Raw genomic sequence first — 18,674 nt, forward strand, 5'->3', positions numbered from 1 at the left:
CTGTGGGTCAGTATGACATCTTTGACTTTTAAATTTAGGACATATTCTGAAACTAACCACATATCCCTTTCCTAGACTTCATTGTTATACAGTTACCTATGAGGAAACCCATCTGCTGCTTTTCTACATGAACAGAAACTTAAGACTTCCTAATCTTTTTTTCATTGGCATTTCTTTACTAACATGCTTAGGATTTCTAAGAGAATGGGGGGTTCCACTTTGATACAGTTTCTTGAGACCCCCAATTTTTAAAATGAAAATGATTTGGTACCAGCTAATAGTGGGCCCCAACTGTTGGCATTTTATTGTCTTTTTTTCCTATTTGTCTGAATACAAAAAGATCAAAATCACATTTGTCTCATCTTGAATTTTATTCTCCTAAAACTGTTAGCAGATTTCATAGTTCACTCCATCATAAAGCAGCCTTTGAAACACTATGAATATTTGCTAGGTCATGCCTAGCTTTATACTGAGACAGAAGTTATTAAAATCAGTGTTCTTTTAGACTAACAGTTAAGGACAAACTCTTAGGCCAGGCAGTTAGAGCCTTCTAGGATCTTGACCCAAACTTACCTTTCCAACTGGAATATACACAGCATGTTGTCCCTTTTGTGCTTTGGCACACTCTATTCCAGCTACCTGAATAAATACCCTTTTGCACATCTCAACTCCCCAAGTTCTCCTGTAGAAATTCTTTAAGGCTGCCCAAATTACCACCCTCATTCTCCCCCAGGCACAGTCAGAGAGCATTTCTCCCATGATCATGGACTCCCATGGAGATTTGTTAAACATACTTTTATGACACCATGGTATTATGTGTATAATGACTTATTTAGCTTATGTTGGAGTGATTTTTATACATCTCATCTCCCTGATCATATTGGAAAGCCCTTGACACCAAGGTCATGTATATTTTCCTTTACCTGGTGACTTTCATAGGCTACAGGGTCTTTTTCTGTATTATTAGACACTCTGAATGGTTGAGGCAGCCTGCTAGAGTGATGAGGAACAACTGTTGATCTTAAAGTCATCAGAAAGACCTGATCAGCCTCCTGTCCTAGCTCTGAGACGTACCAGCTTTGAGACTCTGAGCAAGACATTCCTGATTTCTCTGAACCCCAGTTGCCTCCTTTGTAAAATGGTTGTGAAAGCCTGTAGGTCATTTTACCCTACTAGGATTGTGAGGAAAGTGCTTTTTACATGTGAAAAATAGTCAGTAGTTAACAGTGACTATGGTTGATTCTTGTCTTCAGAAGCACTGAGCTGAATCTTTCTTAGCCCAGGCAAGTGAGCCCTGGTTTTCTGGGGGTTTGGGGGGGAGGGAGGGAGGGGTGGGGGTACAAGCTTTTTTTTGACATGTGATATTTCATTCCTGAATTAAAGGGATGAAACAAAACCCATTTGTGTGACTGAGGGCAGAGCTTTTGAGCACAGACAGTGTTTGTTACCTTCAAAAATTCTTTGGATTGAATTTTAACATCTAACAGTCCAGTAAAATTTCTGAAGTAAAGAAATCATGACCGTAGGCAAAAAGATTAGGACTGAATTTTGAGTAGCCATATAGCAACCCACCCCATTGGGCTGTCACTGGGTGTTTGTTGTCCTACTTTGCACACTGCTAAATATGATAAATATTAGACTTTCTTCTTACATAATTTTCACTTACATTTTACAATGTTGGCTATTGTAGAGAAGATACGGTCAAAATAAGCTGCTTTATACTAACGTTTTTCACTGGTTTTTACAGCCATCTTTGAATCCAGAAGCTGGGAAACAGAATCATCCAAGCAGACCTGTTGGGACCCCTTCTGGAGTATGGGGTATGTGATGCTCCCTTCTCTCCTAGAAAATTCCGGGGGCATAAACTAAACTGGACTCATACTTGGGGGAAAGGAACAAAATTATTTTCTTTTTATTACTTTCCTTTTGTTGGCCCCAGTAATTATTGTTCCCCTTGTGAGAAAGTGTTCAGCAAGGCTTTCTGCAAGTAATAAAGTATATCAGCAAGTGTAGACAGGCCAGAATTACAGGCCAAATTGAGAAGGTGGAATTTGAGAGAGAGAAACATGAAGTCCTTCGCATGTTAAAAATAATCGCCTTCTTAAGGATAGTCCACACTGCTTCCGAAGGAAGGCCTTTCCCAGACATTCTGTCTTCTCTGGATGGCTCTGTCTGTGTTACCTCCCCCACTGGAATGTGTAGTCCTTGAGGGCAGGAGGAATTTTTGCCTTTCTTAGTATTCTTAATGGTTAGCACACATAGTAAGTGCTTAATAAATGCTTTTTGATTTGCTAGCCCACAACAAAACGGTATATATATATATATATGTAAACACAATAGTTTGTACAGAAAAGGACCTTGGGTTTTTAGTGGAATATAGTAGTACTAATAATTAACTATGGGTGTGGCAGTTTTAAAAAACTAATCCAATTCTAAAACATGTTAAAAGACAGTATCTAGAACAGAGGTTCTTTTTTGTTTTTATTTTCAAAACTTTTTTTTTTATTAATTTATTTACTTTTAGTTTACAACATTCAGTTCCACAATCCTTTGAGTTTCAAGTTTTCTTCCCATCCCTCTCCTACCCCTCCCACACCCCGCCATGGCAGCATGTGATCAAATATAGGATCTACAATTATCTTCACATTAAACTTTAGTCAGATTGTAAAGGATTATAACCAATGGAATGAACATTGGGAAAGAGGAATCAAAACAAAACAAGAAAAAGAAAGAGAGCGAATAGTTTGCTTCAATCTGCATTCAGACTCTAGCTCTTTCTCTGGGTGTGGATATCTCTTTCCATCACAAGTCTTTTGGAGTTGTCTTATAACCTTATATTGCTGAGAGGAGCCCAGTCTATCAGAGTTGATCGTCACACATATGTTATAAAACATCTGTGATTGTGTACAGATTTCTCCTGGTTCTCCTCTTCTCACTGAACATCATTTTATATAAGTCTCTCCAGGTCCATCTGCTCCTCATTTCTTGTAGCACAATAGTATTCCATTACATTCATACACCACAACTTGCTCAGCTATTCCCCAATTGATGGGCATCCCCTTGATTTCCAATTCTTTGCCTCCACAAAAAGAGCTGCTATAAATATTTTTTACATACAGGTCCTCCTCCCACTTCTATGATCTCTTTGGGATACAACCCTAGAAGTGGTATTGCTGGGTCAAAGGGTATGCACTTATTTATAGACCTTTGGGCATAGTTCCACATTGCTCTCCAGAATGGTTGGATCACTTCACAACTTCTCCAAAAATGCACTAGTGTTCCAGTTTTTCCAGAGCCTCTCTAGCATTTATTATTTTCCTGTTTTATCATCTTAGCCAATCTGACTGATGAGGAGTACCTCAGAGTTGTTTTGATTTGCATTTCTCTAATCATTAGTGATTTAGAGCATTTTTTAATATGCTTATAGATATCTTTAATTTCATCCTCTGAAAACTGCCTATAGAATAGAGAGGTTCTTAACCTGGGATCTGTGAATTTGATTTTTTTTTTTTAATTTTGAAAACTTATTAGATATAAATGTTTTCCTTTGTGTTGTGTTTGTGTTTTAAAATTTTTTATGCATTTTAAACATTGTTCTGGGAAGGCATCTGTATGCTTCATAAACTTCCCTAAGGGGTCCACAAAATAGTAAAGGTCAAGAACCTTTGTTCTAGAATGGAGAGAGTAGAATTCTAACCTAATTCTGCCCTGGTTGCACACTATATTTAGAGCAACATGTTAAATTCTGGGAGCTGTTTTTTTTTGGGGGGGGGGCCTTTTTGGAGGGTGGAAGGTAGGGCAATTGTGGTTAAGTGACTTGCCCAAGGTCACACAGCTAGTACTTGTGTCAAGTGTCCAAGGCCAGATTTGAACTCAGGTTCTTCTGACTCCAGGGCCAGTGATCTATTCACTGCGCCACCTAGCCACCCCTGAGAGCTGCATTTTAAAGAAGATCTTGACAAGTTGGAGGTGACCGTGGTGATACAGGGACTTAAGCCCATACTGGTTAGGTTGCAGGACATTTAGTCTCCAAAAAAAGGAGTTTTGGCCAAGGAGTTGGAGGGTGTGTGATCATTGCATTCTAGAAAATCAATTTAGACTTGCTCTTGCTGTTCTTGGTCTCTCAGAAAGCAGCTCTAAGAAGCAGTAGGTAGAGAAAGACAGGGCACTGTCTTGATACCAGGAAGAACTCTCTCACAAGAGATGTCTAGCAAAGCTGGAGAGTAAGCCTCCCAGTGGCTCCCTAGCTCTGGAGGTTTCCAAACTGAGACTCATTACTTGGTGGAGAGGGTATCAAAAATTCTCAGCTCTAAGTTAGACGAGATGAACACAGAGTTCCCTTCCATTGCTGTGGTTTTATGATTCTTATTTTTGTGTGAAACACTGTTGGAATATCCACATGTATCTGGGGAGTGTCTATCTATCTATCTATCTAAAGGGAGATAGCATTGCCCTCTCTGAAATTCTCTCTCTCTACTTTGGCATCAGCTCCTATGGGTTCAGGCTCTGGGCAGATGGCACCCAACTGTATTCTCTCTCCCAGTATCCAGTCCTAAGTCACTGGCTGCCTTCAGGACTTGGATTGCATGAGCATCTCAGACTATTGTGACCAGAGTTTAACTCTTTCCCTTCATTCTCTGCTAAGGGTGGCATAGTCACCCAGGTTCCTATTTACCCATTAAACCTTGGTCCTCAGGGCAGCTAGGTGGCACAGTGAATAGAGCACTGGCCCTGGAGTCAGGGGAACCTGAGTTCAAATCCAGCCTCAGACACTTAACACTTAAAAGCCGTGTGACCTTGGGCAAGTTGTTTAACCCCAACTGCCCTCCAAAAAACAAAACAAAAGAAAGAAAAAAACCTTAGTCCTTCCATCTGTCTCCCTCACCAGTGTCTGGTAAGTAGCCAAGTCTCATTACTTCTCCCTTTGTTCACACACTACAGAGGGGAACTAGTGCCCTTGGTTAGGCCCTTGCCATCTCTTATGTAGACTCATGCAGTAGCCTTCTTTTTTTTAGTTCCCAGCCTCCAGCCTTTCCCGTCTTCAATCCATCTTCCTAGGAACTCTCAAAAGAATATTCATAAACTCATGGCTGACCATGGCGCTTGCCTATTCACAGACCTTTAGTGGTCTTTTCTCTTTAGAATAAAATACAAACACATTAACTTGGCATTTAAAGCCCTTCATGGTCTGGCTCTAACCTATCTTTCAAGGCTTCTTTTACATTGCTTCCCCTTCATACATTCTACAATCTAGTTAAACTGGCTTGCCCGCTCTTTCTTTTCCTGAATTCACTACCTTTGTACATGCTATCCCCAGGCTTAGAATGCCCCTCTTATTACCCCTGCCTCTTAGAATCCCTAGCTTCAGTATAGCCTCAACTCAGATGCTCCCTCCTATGGGAAGCCTTGCCTGATCCTCCTAATTAACACTCTCCCTTTTCGAAATAATTTGTCTGTAATGATGCTTCCACTCTGTCAAATTTGCTGAAATCATTGAAGCCCCTGCTACCAGAACCACTGGCTGCATCCTCCACACATATCTGGAAATAGTATAGGCAAGCAATTTAAGAGGTTAAGAGAGAAGCCAGGGCTGCACCTAAGAACCTTCCTCCAAGGAGACTAAAAGGCACGTCTGCAATTCTAGCATTGGTTTGTCAAGGCATGTGGTGTCACTACCGTCATATTCTTGGTTTCTCTCTAAATACCTTTCAACCACCCACAATAGAAACTTGACAGTGAGTAGAACCAGTATTAGCCACACTAAGATGACAGATTCAAGCCTTTTTTTCTCCCTCTTCTCCAACTCCTTCTCTCTCCCCCTTCCCTTCCTTTCCTCTTGTCTCCCTTGCTTTTCCTTCTCAGTTTCTCCTTTCCTTTCCCTCCCCATTTTCTCCTCATATCTCTTTTCCCTTCCTGTTCCCTTTCCCTTTCTCTTTAGAGCAGCCACCAAGTACACATCACTCTTGAGGAGCCATCCCAGTGTGTGACACCTTGGGATGGAGCCAGGGTGTACTTTTAGAGAATTTGCTTAGAACAAGACACAGACCCTCATTTTCTTTTTGCTTAAAAGGCCATACTCTCCTCCTCCTCCTCCTCCTCTTCTTCTTCTTCTTCTTCCTCTTCCTTCTTCCTTCTTTTCTCTACTCCTTCCTTCTTCCTACTTCTCACTCACCTAAACAGAATCAAAATGTGGTTTCTGTAAATTAGATTCAGAAGGCTCCCTAATGGTCATACTGTTTGTACCCTGTGACAAATCCTAGGCTTCTGACAATCTGCACCTTGTCTTCAATCTTTTTTGAGGGCTGCTAATGTCTCTCCTAGACAGTAGCTGTACTTTAGGGGACTTTTTAGTGCTGTTGCCTCGTGTCAGAAGGTTCACAGTCTCATCTTTGTCACCTTCTAGTCACCATAGCTTAGGAGAGGGGCTCTGTTCAATCAGTCTGCTCAGTCAGTAAGCGTTTTTTAAATACTTCCCCTGTGAATGAACCAATGAATGATTGAAAAGGCATTTATTAAATGCTTACTATGCACCAAACACTGTGCTCAACTCTAGGGACAAACAAAAAAAAATGAGACAGTCCCTGTTCTCAAGGAGCTCACACTCTTGGGAAGATAGTATATAAAAGAAAGTTCAGCTGCAGGGCAAATTGAAAGGCTTAGGAGTACTTAGTCTGCATCATTGTGTGGGGCCAAGGTCCTGGCTTTGCTAGGCATCTGGAGAGAATAGAGGCAAAGTAGTTGGTAAAGCCTAGAGAACCATAGAGGCCAAGGTAGGTCAGATGGCAAGGCCTGGTGGTCCTCCAGTTCCCTAGGAGCAGTACGTAGATTTGGTGACTTGCATCTCCTCCACGTCCTGTGATCAGTGGAACAGTCTGGACTGGGTCAGGGTTAAGGGAAAGGCAATATTTCTGGGACTTTGTTTCTGTCCCAGAAAGCATTTTTCTGCCTATGCGCCCTCAAGGATCCTTGCCTTAGGTCTAGAGTTGGGAGGGACCTTGGAAGCCATCTAATCTAACCCCCTCATAAGGAAACTCAGGCCCAGGGTGGTTCTGTGTCTTACTTGTGGTCCCAGGTATAGAGGCAGGATGTGAACCTGGCTCCTCTGGCTCTACAGCCAGTGCTCAAGAAATTTAAACTCTGCTGATCATGTTCTTTTTGTGCACCCCAGAAATTAAGGGCTAAGGAGCTAGAGGGTCCCTGCTGCCTAGGCCTGCGCTGTTTTTTTCTACCCTCTCTGAATTACTGTCTTTCACAGAAAATCCTCCGAGTGCCAAGCAACCTACCAAGATGCTGGTCATCAAAAAGGTTTCCAAAGAGGATCCTGCTGCTGCCTTCTCTGCTGCATTCACCTCACCAGGACCTCACCTTGCAAATGGGAACAAGCCCACAACTATTGTCCCAAGTGTCTACAAAAACCTCGTCCCAAAGCCGGCAGCACCTCCTTCCAAGGTACCAGTTTGTGGGATGAGGACTTTTGAGTTGGAGCAGAAAGAGCTTGAGTTTCATCCTATTTATTAATTGAACAAATATTTATTGAGAACTTGGCACTGGTGGGTGCTATGGACAAAACCAAGAATGGTTTTTGATAGTTCTTGATCCCAACAAGCTTAGTCTATGTGAAAAAACTCTCATATCTACAGATTAACTGCATGCTGGGTGAGGTGTCATGGTATTTACAAAAAGCAGTTAAGCAGAGTCTCCCTTCCTATAACTTACCATGTACTTTGAAACAAAACATGTAAATCAACTATTAAATAAGAAATAAGATTTTATAGGGTCCTATGGGATTCATTGCCAAATGATTGTACAAACAGCTGCTAATAGAATTTCAAAAGGAGAAAGATCTATAGAAGAGGAAGCATTTGATCTGGGTATTTCAGGGTAGATGAAGGAAAAAAGATATTCCCAGCCAGTGGAAGAGGAAGAAAAAAACTGAATGAGCAAAACAAAAAGCTGACTCACAAGTCAGTGAGGAAAACAGTTTGGGGATTTGTGAGGGACTGGAACTCAGGGCTAGGTCATGGAAGTGTCTTGTGCATTGAGATGAGAACTGAAGTAACAAGGGTGGGAGTCAAGGGAGAATAGCACCAACAGCAGAGAACTGAATCTTAGAAACGCCTTTGTTTAAGAGGAGGTAGGAGACAGGGAGTTCTGCCACAATTTGTCCCAGAAGTCAGTAGTGAAGAAGTAAAGGGGAAACAGAGGCCACTGGACTTAACAATTAGGTTGTAGATGATCTTTGAGAAGGAAGCCAGACTACCAAGGATTGAGGAGAGAATAGTTTAGTATAATAGACTAGGAAAGGAATAAGTATGTACTAATGGCTTTGCAACCATTATCTTTGATTCAACCATTATATTTGATTCTCACTCCAACTCTGTGATGTAGGTGCTATTATTATCCCCATTTTGCAGTTCAGGAAACTGAAACAGATTATATGACTTGACCAGAGTCATACAGCCCGATTTAAACTCCAGTCTTTGACTCCAGATGCAGTACTCTATCCACTACACCATCCAACTGCTTCTAATTATTAGAGGCTGGATTTAACAGATTAGAAGGCAAAGACTGGGTTCAGATCCTGTCTTTGATACATATAGCTTGCAATCATGTCTGTGTCACAACTTTTCAATGTCACAGGTGACTGGGATTCTTAAGGTTATGAAATGTTTGATGATCTAATGGTCCTCTTAGATTGGGAAGTCCTTGAGAACAGAGAGAGCATTCTTCTCTTTCTACAGTAGTGATTAGCGCAGGGCCTGACACACAGTAGGTACTTACTTAAGGCTTGTTGACTGATCTACATCACTGGAGGAAATTTACACCTCAGCAAAGATACTGATACAACTGCAAATGCTTTGTTTAAGTAGGACAAGGAAAGAAAGGAATGAGATAGGAAAGGACTTGTGAAATAACAGGGAAAGGAAGCAACAGGAAGGTGAGAGAGCAAAACAAATTGGAGGTGATCGATGGGCAGGGTCCAGGAGAAGCAAGATTCCAGCTAGTAGAGGGATTATTCTTAGAGCAAAGGGATGGTTGGCCCTCAGACTATATAGAGAGAATATGATATCTGCACTTTCAGGTCAGAATCTGTGAAAATCAGGCAGCAAGTATTTATTAAGTGCCTATTGTGTTCAAGGCCCTGGGGAAATAAGGACAAGTGAAACAATCCCTACTTGCAAGAAGCTGACTTTTTTTTCTTTTAAAGCAATCAGGGTTAAGTAACTTGCCCAAGGTTACACGGCCAGTTATTTCTGGGTGTGGTGCTAAGTATCTGAGCCCAGATTTGATCTCCCAGTGCTCTTACTCGCTGTGCTACCTGGCTGCCTCTGCTGACTGTATTCTAATAGGGGTGACAAGTACATTAAAATGCAGCATACAGACAGACGGCCAGGTGGTGAAGTGAGTAAGAGCGCTGGCCCCAGAGTCGGGACACCTGGCATTGGTTCCGGCCTCAGATACTTCACACCCACACACACGCACAAAAACTAGCCATGTAACCTTGAGCAAGTTACTTAACTCCAATTGCTTTAAAAAAAATGTAGCATAAATTTAAATTTTAATAAATACAAAGTAGTTAGAGAAGACATTAGCAATGAGAAGGACCAGGAAAGACGTGTAGAAGGTGGTATTTGAATCTTAAAGGAAGAAAAGTAATGACAGAAGGCATTTGAGACCCAGGGGGATGGTCAGTGCAAAGGATTAAAGACAGGAGACAGTACCATGTCTGAGGATCAGGAGGCTGGATTATACCTAGAATTTAGGAGTGAGGATAATGTCCACTGAGGCTGAAAGATAGGTTGGAGCCAATTTGTGAAGGCTTTTAAAATAAATGTTTATTGGATCTTCAAGGTAATAGGAAATTGCTGGGATTGAGTAGGTCTCCAGTGACATGATTCGATCTGTATTTAATGAAACTGATTTTGTCAGCAGTGTGAAGCATGAAGTGAAGTGAGGAGAGATTTAAGTGATGGAGACTAGTTAGGAAGTTATTTCAAGATGTGAAGAGGGTAGTAGCTATCTATGTGCCTGGCACAGTGCTGAGCCCCAGGGATGCAAAGAAAGGCAGAAATACAGTCCCTGACTTCAAGATAATTCTGCCTTGTTTTATTTGTTCTCTCTCCATCTTTAAAGTGAAGTGAACTGGGTTACCAAGAATCCCTTTAATAGAAAGGCAAGCTATAGGACATAAGACATGGTGCTAGAGAGAACAAAGACTGGAGAAGCATCTGCATTAGACCAGGTCTACAAAGGGTACTTCTGTGCTGGTAGCCTTATAGTTGTGGGGACTGTAGCAGCTCACAAGGGATTTGAAAGAGTAGAAAATAGCCAAAGCATGGGAAAATCTCAAACTTTATTAATACTTAAAAAAATGAATAAGAGAATATTGACAACTCCCAGTCTATCTACCTACTTTCCATCTCTACAAGTATTTGAGACCTGTGTCCAGATGTATTAGAGAATGACCATATTAGGAGGGAAGAGAGAGACTTGCTTCTACCATGGAACCATATCTTTACTATCCCACGGTTGACTAAAATAGAGGATAAGATTCCAGGATTGATTGGGTAGAGCAGAATGCCATCTTGAAGGATCTCTTCCTCCACGGTGTCTCCCATCCATACATCAAAATCATTCACACCCACTATACACATGTCTCGCCATCTTCCTGCCATGCTTTGGCCTCTGACTGAGACCAAGGCCCAGCGCTCTAGCTTCTGTCCTAGTGTCATGGGCTTCTGATTCTTGGGATGTATATTAGAGATTACCTGTCCCAAACCCACCACTTTCCTCTGTGACCGTTTTCCTTAATCCCTGCCCCCTCCCCACGTACTCTGTGATCCAGTGACAGTAGCCTCCTTGCTCTCTGTGTGTGTGTGTACATCTTTGACCTCCAACTGTAGGTACAATAATTACATCAGTACCACCATACCTAGAAAAGGACTATTGGTCAGTCACAAATTTATTAAGTCCTTAACTATTTATCAGCTACTGTACTAAGGCTTGGGGATACAAACAAAGGCAAATACATGATCTCTACCGTCCCTCAAGGAATGCATAGGTAACACATACATGTGGAAAGTATCCGCTGTAAGTGGAAGCAAGTCTCAAAAGGAAGGCAGAGGCGGTAGGGGGCTACGAGAACGGCCTCTTCCACAAGGTAGGATTTGAACTGAGTCTTAAATGGGGCCTTGAAGAAGAGATGAGGAAAAGGAGCATTCCACAGATGGGAGAGAGCCCGCGAAGAGGAGCCGCAGTCAGAGTATCGTGCAAGGACCAGCAGGCTGGTCTATGTCCCTGGTTTGCAGACAACAAGGAGGGGAGAAGGTGTAAGAAGACTGGCGAGGTAGGGAAGAGCCAGGTTATGAAGGGCTTTAAAAAACCAGCCAAAAGATTTTCTATTTGATCCTGGAGGTGATAGGAAACCATTAGAGTTTATTGGTTAGGGGGATTGATTAGATCTGTGCTTTATAAAGATCTCTATAGCAACAGTGAAGGATGGACTGAAGTGAGGAGAGAAATGAGGCAGGAAGACCAGATGGCAACCCCATAGCAAGCGTCCCTTGTGAGGTGATGAGTGTCCATACCAAAGATATCGCTGTGAGAGTGCAGAGAAGGGATAAATATAAGAAATGTGAAGGCAGAAATGATGAATTTTTCATCTCTTCCTGTCTTCTGGCTCCTTCCTTCTACCTACAAACATGTTCCTGGCTCCTCCAGCCTCAGAAACTTGACATCAATCCCCACTAGCTGTTGTCCTGTGTCTCTCCTCGCTTTTCTGACTAACCTTCTTGAGAAGACCTTCTACATTCAGATCCTTTACTTCCTGTCCTCTCCCTCTCTTTTTCATTCTGGCCTCCAGACTCAGCAGTCAGCTGAATAGAAACAGCTCTTACCAGAGTTACCATTGAATTGGTAAATCTAATGACCTTTTCTCCAGCATAGTCAGGAAGACCGTAGTTCAGTTCCACCCTCAGTCACTTACTAGCTGTGTAACCCTGGAAAAGTCACTTAATCTCTTAATTTCCTCAACTTTAAAATGGAGATCATAATAATAACTACCTTAAAGAGTTGTGAGGAACAACTGAGATAATATCCTTTAGCATTCAGCACAGTTCCTGGCACGTAGTTTTGTGCTTAATAAATGCTTTTTCCCTTCCTTTTCCATTCATTACTTCTCTGCAGCTCTTAATGCTATCAGTCACTATTTTCTCCTTTGTATCCTTTTCTTTTGAAGTTTTAATATCACTGATAATCTCCTCTCATCTGTCTGACCACTTCTGTCTTTCTGATTGGATCTTTATTCAGGCCTTGTCCTCTAACTGCAGTGCATATCCCTTAAATGCTTTGTCCTGGGCCATTTTATCTTCTTTTTATATACTATTTCCCCTTGATGATCTCAGCAACTTATATGGATGGATTTTCAACTTCAGGCTTAGGAATCCAGCCCTAACATCTCTTGTGCCCTGCCCTCCATTCTCAAATCGCCAACTGCCTATCGGATATCTTAAACTGGATGTCCCGCAGATACATATGTGTGTGTATGTGTGGGGTTTTTTTTTTTTGCCTTTTGGAGGGCAGTTAGGGTTAAGTAACTTATCCAAGGTTACACGGCTAGTTTTTTTGTGTGTGGGTGTTAAGTGTCTGAGGCTAGAACCGAACTCGGGTCCTCCTGACTCCGGGGCCAGCGTTTTACTCACTGTGCCACCTAGCCGCCTCCTTCCTTCCTTTCTTACCAAAGCACTACCATCCTTACAGTGCCCCAAGCTCACGGCCTCAACTATTCTCTAATCACCCAAATTCAGTCTGTTGCCATGGGCCATTGATTTTACCAACTCTAGTGCCAGACCCTCATCACTTAAACACTTGAGCTACTGAAGTAGTCTTCTGTTTGGATTCTGCTTGCACTCAAGTTCGTCATCTCTTCAGCTCTGGTTCTCCAAGGGATCTGAAGTGAAGGAAAGAGATGCAAGGGTTATGACTTGGGAAAGAACTGAGAGTTGGCGGCATTGGAGATCAGAATGAAGATGAAGAGTGCAGTTAAGAGTTACAATCCCTGTGACTTCCCAAACCAGATCCCCCTTATAAGACTGCTGCTTCCTTGTGTGTGTTCTCTTCTCTGTTTAGAATGTAAAGTCCTTGAAAGCAGAAACTCCCTAGATTTTTTTTAATTTGTTTCCCCAGTGTCTGGAACATACAAATTGCTTAATAAATGTTGTTCATTCATTAGTTTGATTCCTAAGAGGGGCAGCTAGGGGGCTCAGTGAATTGAACACAGGCCCTCAGGAGGACCTGAGTTCAAATCCAGATTCAGACACTTGATACTTGCTTGTAGTGTGACCTTGCCTTCCCTCCTCAAAAAAAAATATTTCCTAAGAAATTGCTACAGATAAAGCCTTATTAAGTGACCCTCTGATGATAGCATCAGGCAAGTCATAAAACATCAATCTCATTTTTTCTTCTTTATCTTCTGTCTCTTTATGTCTACTGGCTGCTTCCCTACTGACTACAGATATGCCTGTGTCTCCCCCTTCCTCAAAAAACTCTCACTTGGTCCTTCTGTCTCTGTTAACTGTTGTCCTATATTTCTTCTTACCTTGTAGGGCTAAACTCGAGAAGTCCACATTAAGTGTCTCTACTTTCTGTCTTCTTACTCTGTTCTTAACAAAGTCTGGCTTCTGAATTCATCATTCATCTGAAACTGCTTCCTCCAAAATTAGTAACGACCTTTTAGTTGCCAAATCTAGTGACCTTTTCTTAATCCCCATCCTTTTTGACCTCTCTGCAACTTTTGACACTGTTGATCTCCTGGGTACTCTCTTGTCTCTAGGTTTTCAGATCACCACCGTCCCCTAGTTTACCTATCTGTTCTTACTCTGTCTCCTTTGCTGAATCTTCTTCCAAGTCACATCCATTCACTGTAGATATTCCACAAGGCTCTGTTAGACCTTTATCTTTTCCCTCTGTACTACTTCACTTCACCAACTCCTGTGGATTCAGTTATCGTCTCTGTGCTGATGATTCTCAGATTTTCACTGACCTCCAAGTCTTAAAGCTCCAACTGCCTATTGGGCATCTTGAACTGGATGTCCTACAGTCTTCTTAAACTCTGCGTCCAAAACTGAGTTCATTATTTTTCACTCCAAACTCCTATTTTCCTAACATTCCTATTACTATCAAAGGCACCACCATATAGCCTCCCAGTCACCCAGGCTCTCAGTAGGTGTCATCTTTGACTATTTTCACCCCTTCCCATATCCAGTCTGTTGCCAAGTCCTGTTGATTCAGCCTTTGCAGCTTCTTTCATTTACAGCCCACCATCACCTCTATTGTCACAATGCTACCTATCTAAGATTTCACACTGACTATTGGCCAATTGAAAGAGAAGATAGGCTGGTTAGGTAGTGGGAGAGCTGGGAGAACTTGCCTTGCTTCTGGCCTGAAGCCACAGATGGGAAGGTTGGGGGAGTGTCATAGAACGGGCTGCAAGTGGCATCATCGTGGAGGATAGCTAGATCTCTTGGTTCCATTGGAATGTACTGTTCTGGGAGTTGATCTTGTGAAGTTCTTCTCTTTGATCACAAATTACCACCTAGACACATCACCTGCAACTCCAAATTCAGCATGGCCAAAATTTTTCCCAAGCTTCCCATATTCATTCCCTTCTTTCCCCTGTTCTTCCTGACTTCACTATTTGTGGAACCATTTACAGTCTCCTATGTTTGGAATCTTGGTGTTTGTTAGTTAGAATTCTTCCTGTTCTTGTTTTATTTGTCACATCTAATCAGTCCTTGGTGGTTCAAGTGCCCCATGACCCTTCTCAGTTGCTTCCCTTGCTTCTCCCATTGCTAACATCCCAGACTGAACTCTACCTCCTCCAGTCTCTCCATCACCTGCTGCTCATGGAAAACATGTAGGCTCTTTGCCTGTTGTTTAGAGTCCTCCACTGTCCAGTTGTATGAGACTTAAAAGTAGCAGTAGCAGTTAGAAAGGCCCAGCGCCTCCCTCCATCCCACACTGACTGTGTGACCCCTCGAAGCAACTTCTCAGTGTTATGTGTGATCTACAGTGTAGAATAAGTCCAGTCCCAGCTTCTCCCCACATACTCTGTGCTTTAACCAAACTATCATTTTCTTTGTCCTCTAAATACACTTTTTTGGTACTAAACATTCCCTTCCTCCTCTTATTCTTTGAAGCTTCAGTCAGACACCATTCCTTGGGGCAGCTGGGTGGCACAATGGATAGGACTCAGGGCCTGGAGTCAGAAAGGCATGAGTTCAAATTTGACCTCAGACACTTTCTAGCTGTGTGATACTAGGAAAATCACTGAACCTGTTTGACTCCATTTCTCTTGTCTTTAAAAATGAAGTAATTATTACCCATGAGTATCCTTCCTACCAGGGCTATTTTGTGGATCAAATGAGACAATAATTGTGAAGTGCTTTGTAGAGTGCCTGGCACGCAGTGAACTATGTAAATTGATGTTGTTGTCACTGTTGGTATTATTATTATTTTTCTGTCTGCTTTCCATCATTGCCTGTAGGACATTGATATCTTGTTGAATTGATTTTTCTCCTTCACACTTCATAAGATTTATCATTTATCTTAAAATTCCCATCATGTATTATTGTCTCTTACATAGTGTGTATATCTTATATGACGATCCAGGCCACATCTCATTCAAGCTTTGTCTCCCCAACCGGCCTCTAGTGGCCTGCTTCACCCAGGAGGGGCTTTCTCGTTGGCTGCTGTAGTGCATCCAAATAAGTCCAGTCCTAGCCCTCTCCCCACATACTCTGTGGCAGAGACTGAAGGACTGTCTTTTCCTGAGAGTGCTGCAGCAGCAAGCACCAGCATCTTAGGGTCTTCTTCATACCACCTGACAGCTTTGGTGTGCTCTTCAGGGAACCCTGTTCTATCTTTGCATGGTTTATATAGCCACAGTCAAGACCAACAAGGGAGCCGTGTTCATATGGACAGCTACACTGGGAGAAGCAGCCTTGGAGGAGGTCAGCAGAGTCAGGGTGCAAGGAAATGCCAGATGAGGCTCCCTGTATCACCCACACCACCTAGAGACAGGATAGGCCAGATCATAAGGACATGTATGACCAGCACCACTCAGACAGTGGGATTTCATGCAAAACATACCTCCCAGGCCCCATTCTTCCATTCCTGCCATTTTTCTGCCATCTCTGGGCTTCCCACACTGCAGTGATACAGCTTTAGCAGTTCAGCCAGCTTGGCAAAGGAGTCAGTTTGGAGGATGATGCCAAGAATGATAGAGTAGGCTTAGCAGGGGAAAGAGGTACCCAGAGCCCTCTTGACTAGGCAAGGAAATGTCTACCCAGATGGTACTCTTGAGCCCAGTTCCTCACTCCCTTCTTCTCACAGTTTAGTCTGTCTCTCCCACAGGCAGACCCAAACTCCCTCATCCAACCAGGATTCCTTACCCAGATTCTCCTCTTCTCCTAAAGAAGCATCCCAACTTCCCTCTGTTTTCCCTTCTGCCCCTAAACAGGGAAGAGAAAGGCAGATAGTCTGTGGGTGAACTTGAAGTCAGATTTCCTAACCAGCTCGGGGACTGTTTGTTCTGTGGCCTAACTGCCCTTTGCTGTTTTCTTCCCCCACAGCCCAGTCCATGGAAAGCGACCAGGACAGAACACAAAGCAGGCTCGCTCTCCTCTAGCCGGGATTCTGCCTTCACCAGTCCAGTTGCTGTCACCAAACCAGTAGTACTGGCAAGTGGCTCAGTACTTCCCTCTCCCAAAGAGGTGAGTGGGACCAGCCAGAGCTACCAAAGATGGAAATGGCATTTCCCAGGGACTTCAGGGCCTTGTCTGTTTTCCTTACTAATAACATAGCTCTCATGGCTGATAGGTGGTGCCATAGTGAACAGGACTCTGGACCTGGAGTCAGGAAGACTCATCTTCCTGAGTTCAAATGTGGCCTCAGACACTGACTAACTGTGTGACCCTGGGCAAGTACTTAACCCTGTTGGCCTCAGTTTACTCGTCTGTAAAATGAGCTGGAGAAGGAAATGGCAAGCCACTCTGATATCTTTGCCACAAAAAACCAAATGGGGTCACAGAGAATCAGACATGGCTGAACACCAACACAAATTGACATTCTGGTAGCTGTGCTGGTCTCTATCACTAATGAAATACTTGACCACAGATGAGATTCCAAGAACCTCTGGACCTTCCAGAGGTCCAGAGAAGGCCTACAGTGGTCTGCCCCTATTTTTTGTTATTTTGCTTCCAATCAGTAGGTAGATGAGAGAAGATTTCGGAGGAGGAATCAGTGAAAACCACTGGCCCACATCATTATTAGAGCATTGGATGTTTCATTTGTTTTTTAAATAGCTCTGCTACTTCCTGTCCTATATGTGACCATGGGCCAACCATTTCATATCTTGGCCTCAGTTTCTTCAGCTGTAGAATAAGGGGGTTAGTCCTAGAGGATCTTGAAGGTCATTTCCAGCTTGAAATGAAATCCTTCATGCTGTGAACCTGAGAAAGAGGGTCATTTTATTGCACACGTTTGCTAGGTGTTCCCCAAGATGCCTAGGGCTAGCATATGTTAACAGGATTTTAAATGTAGACTGGAGAGGACTGGTCTCTAACCTGTGAAAAGTTAATATGAGATGGTAACAATAGAAGGGCACCTTAGAGGAGAAAGTGGAGGTTCAAGTACTAGCCTAAGGTCACATAATGGAACAGCTAAGCATCTCTAGGATTCTAGTCCATTACTGTTTCCACCATGCTACCTGCCTCTCCTTAGATGCAGATGCAGTCTCTGTCTTCACCTCACTTGCAGTCTAACCAGCTGAGATAGGCCAGTGGGTCATAACTATAAATATTCAGGGGGTCGCACAGATCTACATGTACCCATTGAATTCATGTTGATACATAGATAAATGTCTTTCAGCTCAGTGATGCTATTCTCAGCTTTTATAATGTATAAGTTAGAATTTTTAATAGCGTCTGGGACTTTGTGAAAATATTTATCAGTTTACAGATATTTTTGACTCATAGTGAAGAAAAAGTATGTCAGAGATTGGGTTGACATATTCAAGCATAGGTTCAACCTGGGAAAGCTTCCTAGAGGAAGTGGGTGTTTTCAAATTGTGATTCAGAAAGTGAATGACATAGACTGGGCCCCTGGGTATAGATGACATTATGTGACTATTCTAGAAAGGTTTTCCAAAAAAGTTAAAATTATGGTTTTAGATTGACTATGGATGAAAAAAGAAAATATTTAGTGGGTGAGAAATGGGGCATGTTGAAATAGTCCAGAAACTGATTTCATGTAGAACATGACAGCCAGAAATGACTTGTCTGCCAGGAGGTAGACCAATCAAGGGAGAATTGATACCTTTAGTACCTACCAATTTCCCCTGGTACTTGTGAGACTCAGATAAGATAATGCATCCAAAGTTCTTTGCAGTGTTACATATACATTTCTGCTTCTGTTGGGAAGACCTCACTACCTCCCTGAGCAACCCATTTCAATTTTAAACAGCTGGAGTTGTTTAGAAATACCATCCATTGAGCTGAAATCTGACTATAATTCTGTTTCACCTCCCGTTTTGTTCCTAGCTCTGCCCTCCAGGTCCAAGTTCATCCATCTTCCCTATGGCTGCCCTCGAAATAATTATCCATAGTTAACATGTT

General features: G+C 42.5%; 1 protein-coding gene across 4 annotated transcripts in view; it reads left to right on the forward strand.

Annotated features, from left to right (window-relative positions):
• LOC138165393 (vasculin-like protein 1) overlaps positions 1–18,674 on the forward strand; it is an 80,742-nt gene that overhangs the window by 48,949 nt on the left and 13,119 nt on the right. For all 4 annotated transcript variants that reach the window (XM_069093692.1, XM_069093695.1, XM_069093693.1 and 1 more), the window contains 3 exons: positions 1,748–1,820; positions 7,256–7,449; positions 16,632–16,772. In XM_069093692.1, the coding sequence (XP_068949793.1) occupies positions 1,748–1,820; positions 7,256–7,449; positions 16,632–16,772 (408 nt within the window). The remainder of the gene's footprint in view (positions 1–1,747; positions 1,821–7,255; positions 7,450–16,631; positions 16,773–18,674) is intronic.

Source organism: Petaurus breviceps, unplaced genomic scaffold, assembly GCF_028583685.1.
Source record: "Petaurus breviceps papuanus isolate PSGF00001 unplaced genomic scaffold, PetGlider_PUasm1.0 208, whole genome shotgun sequence".
Taxonomy (NCBI): domain Eukaryota; kingdom Metazoa; phylum Chordata; class Mammalia; order Diprotodontia; family Petauridae; genus Petaurus; species Petaurus breviceps.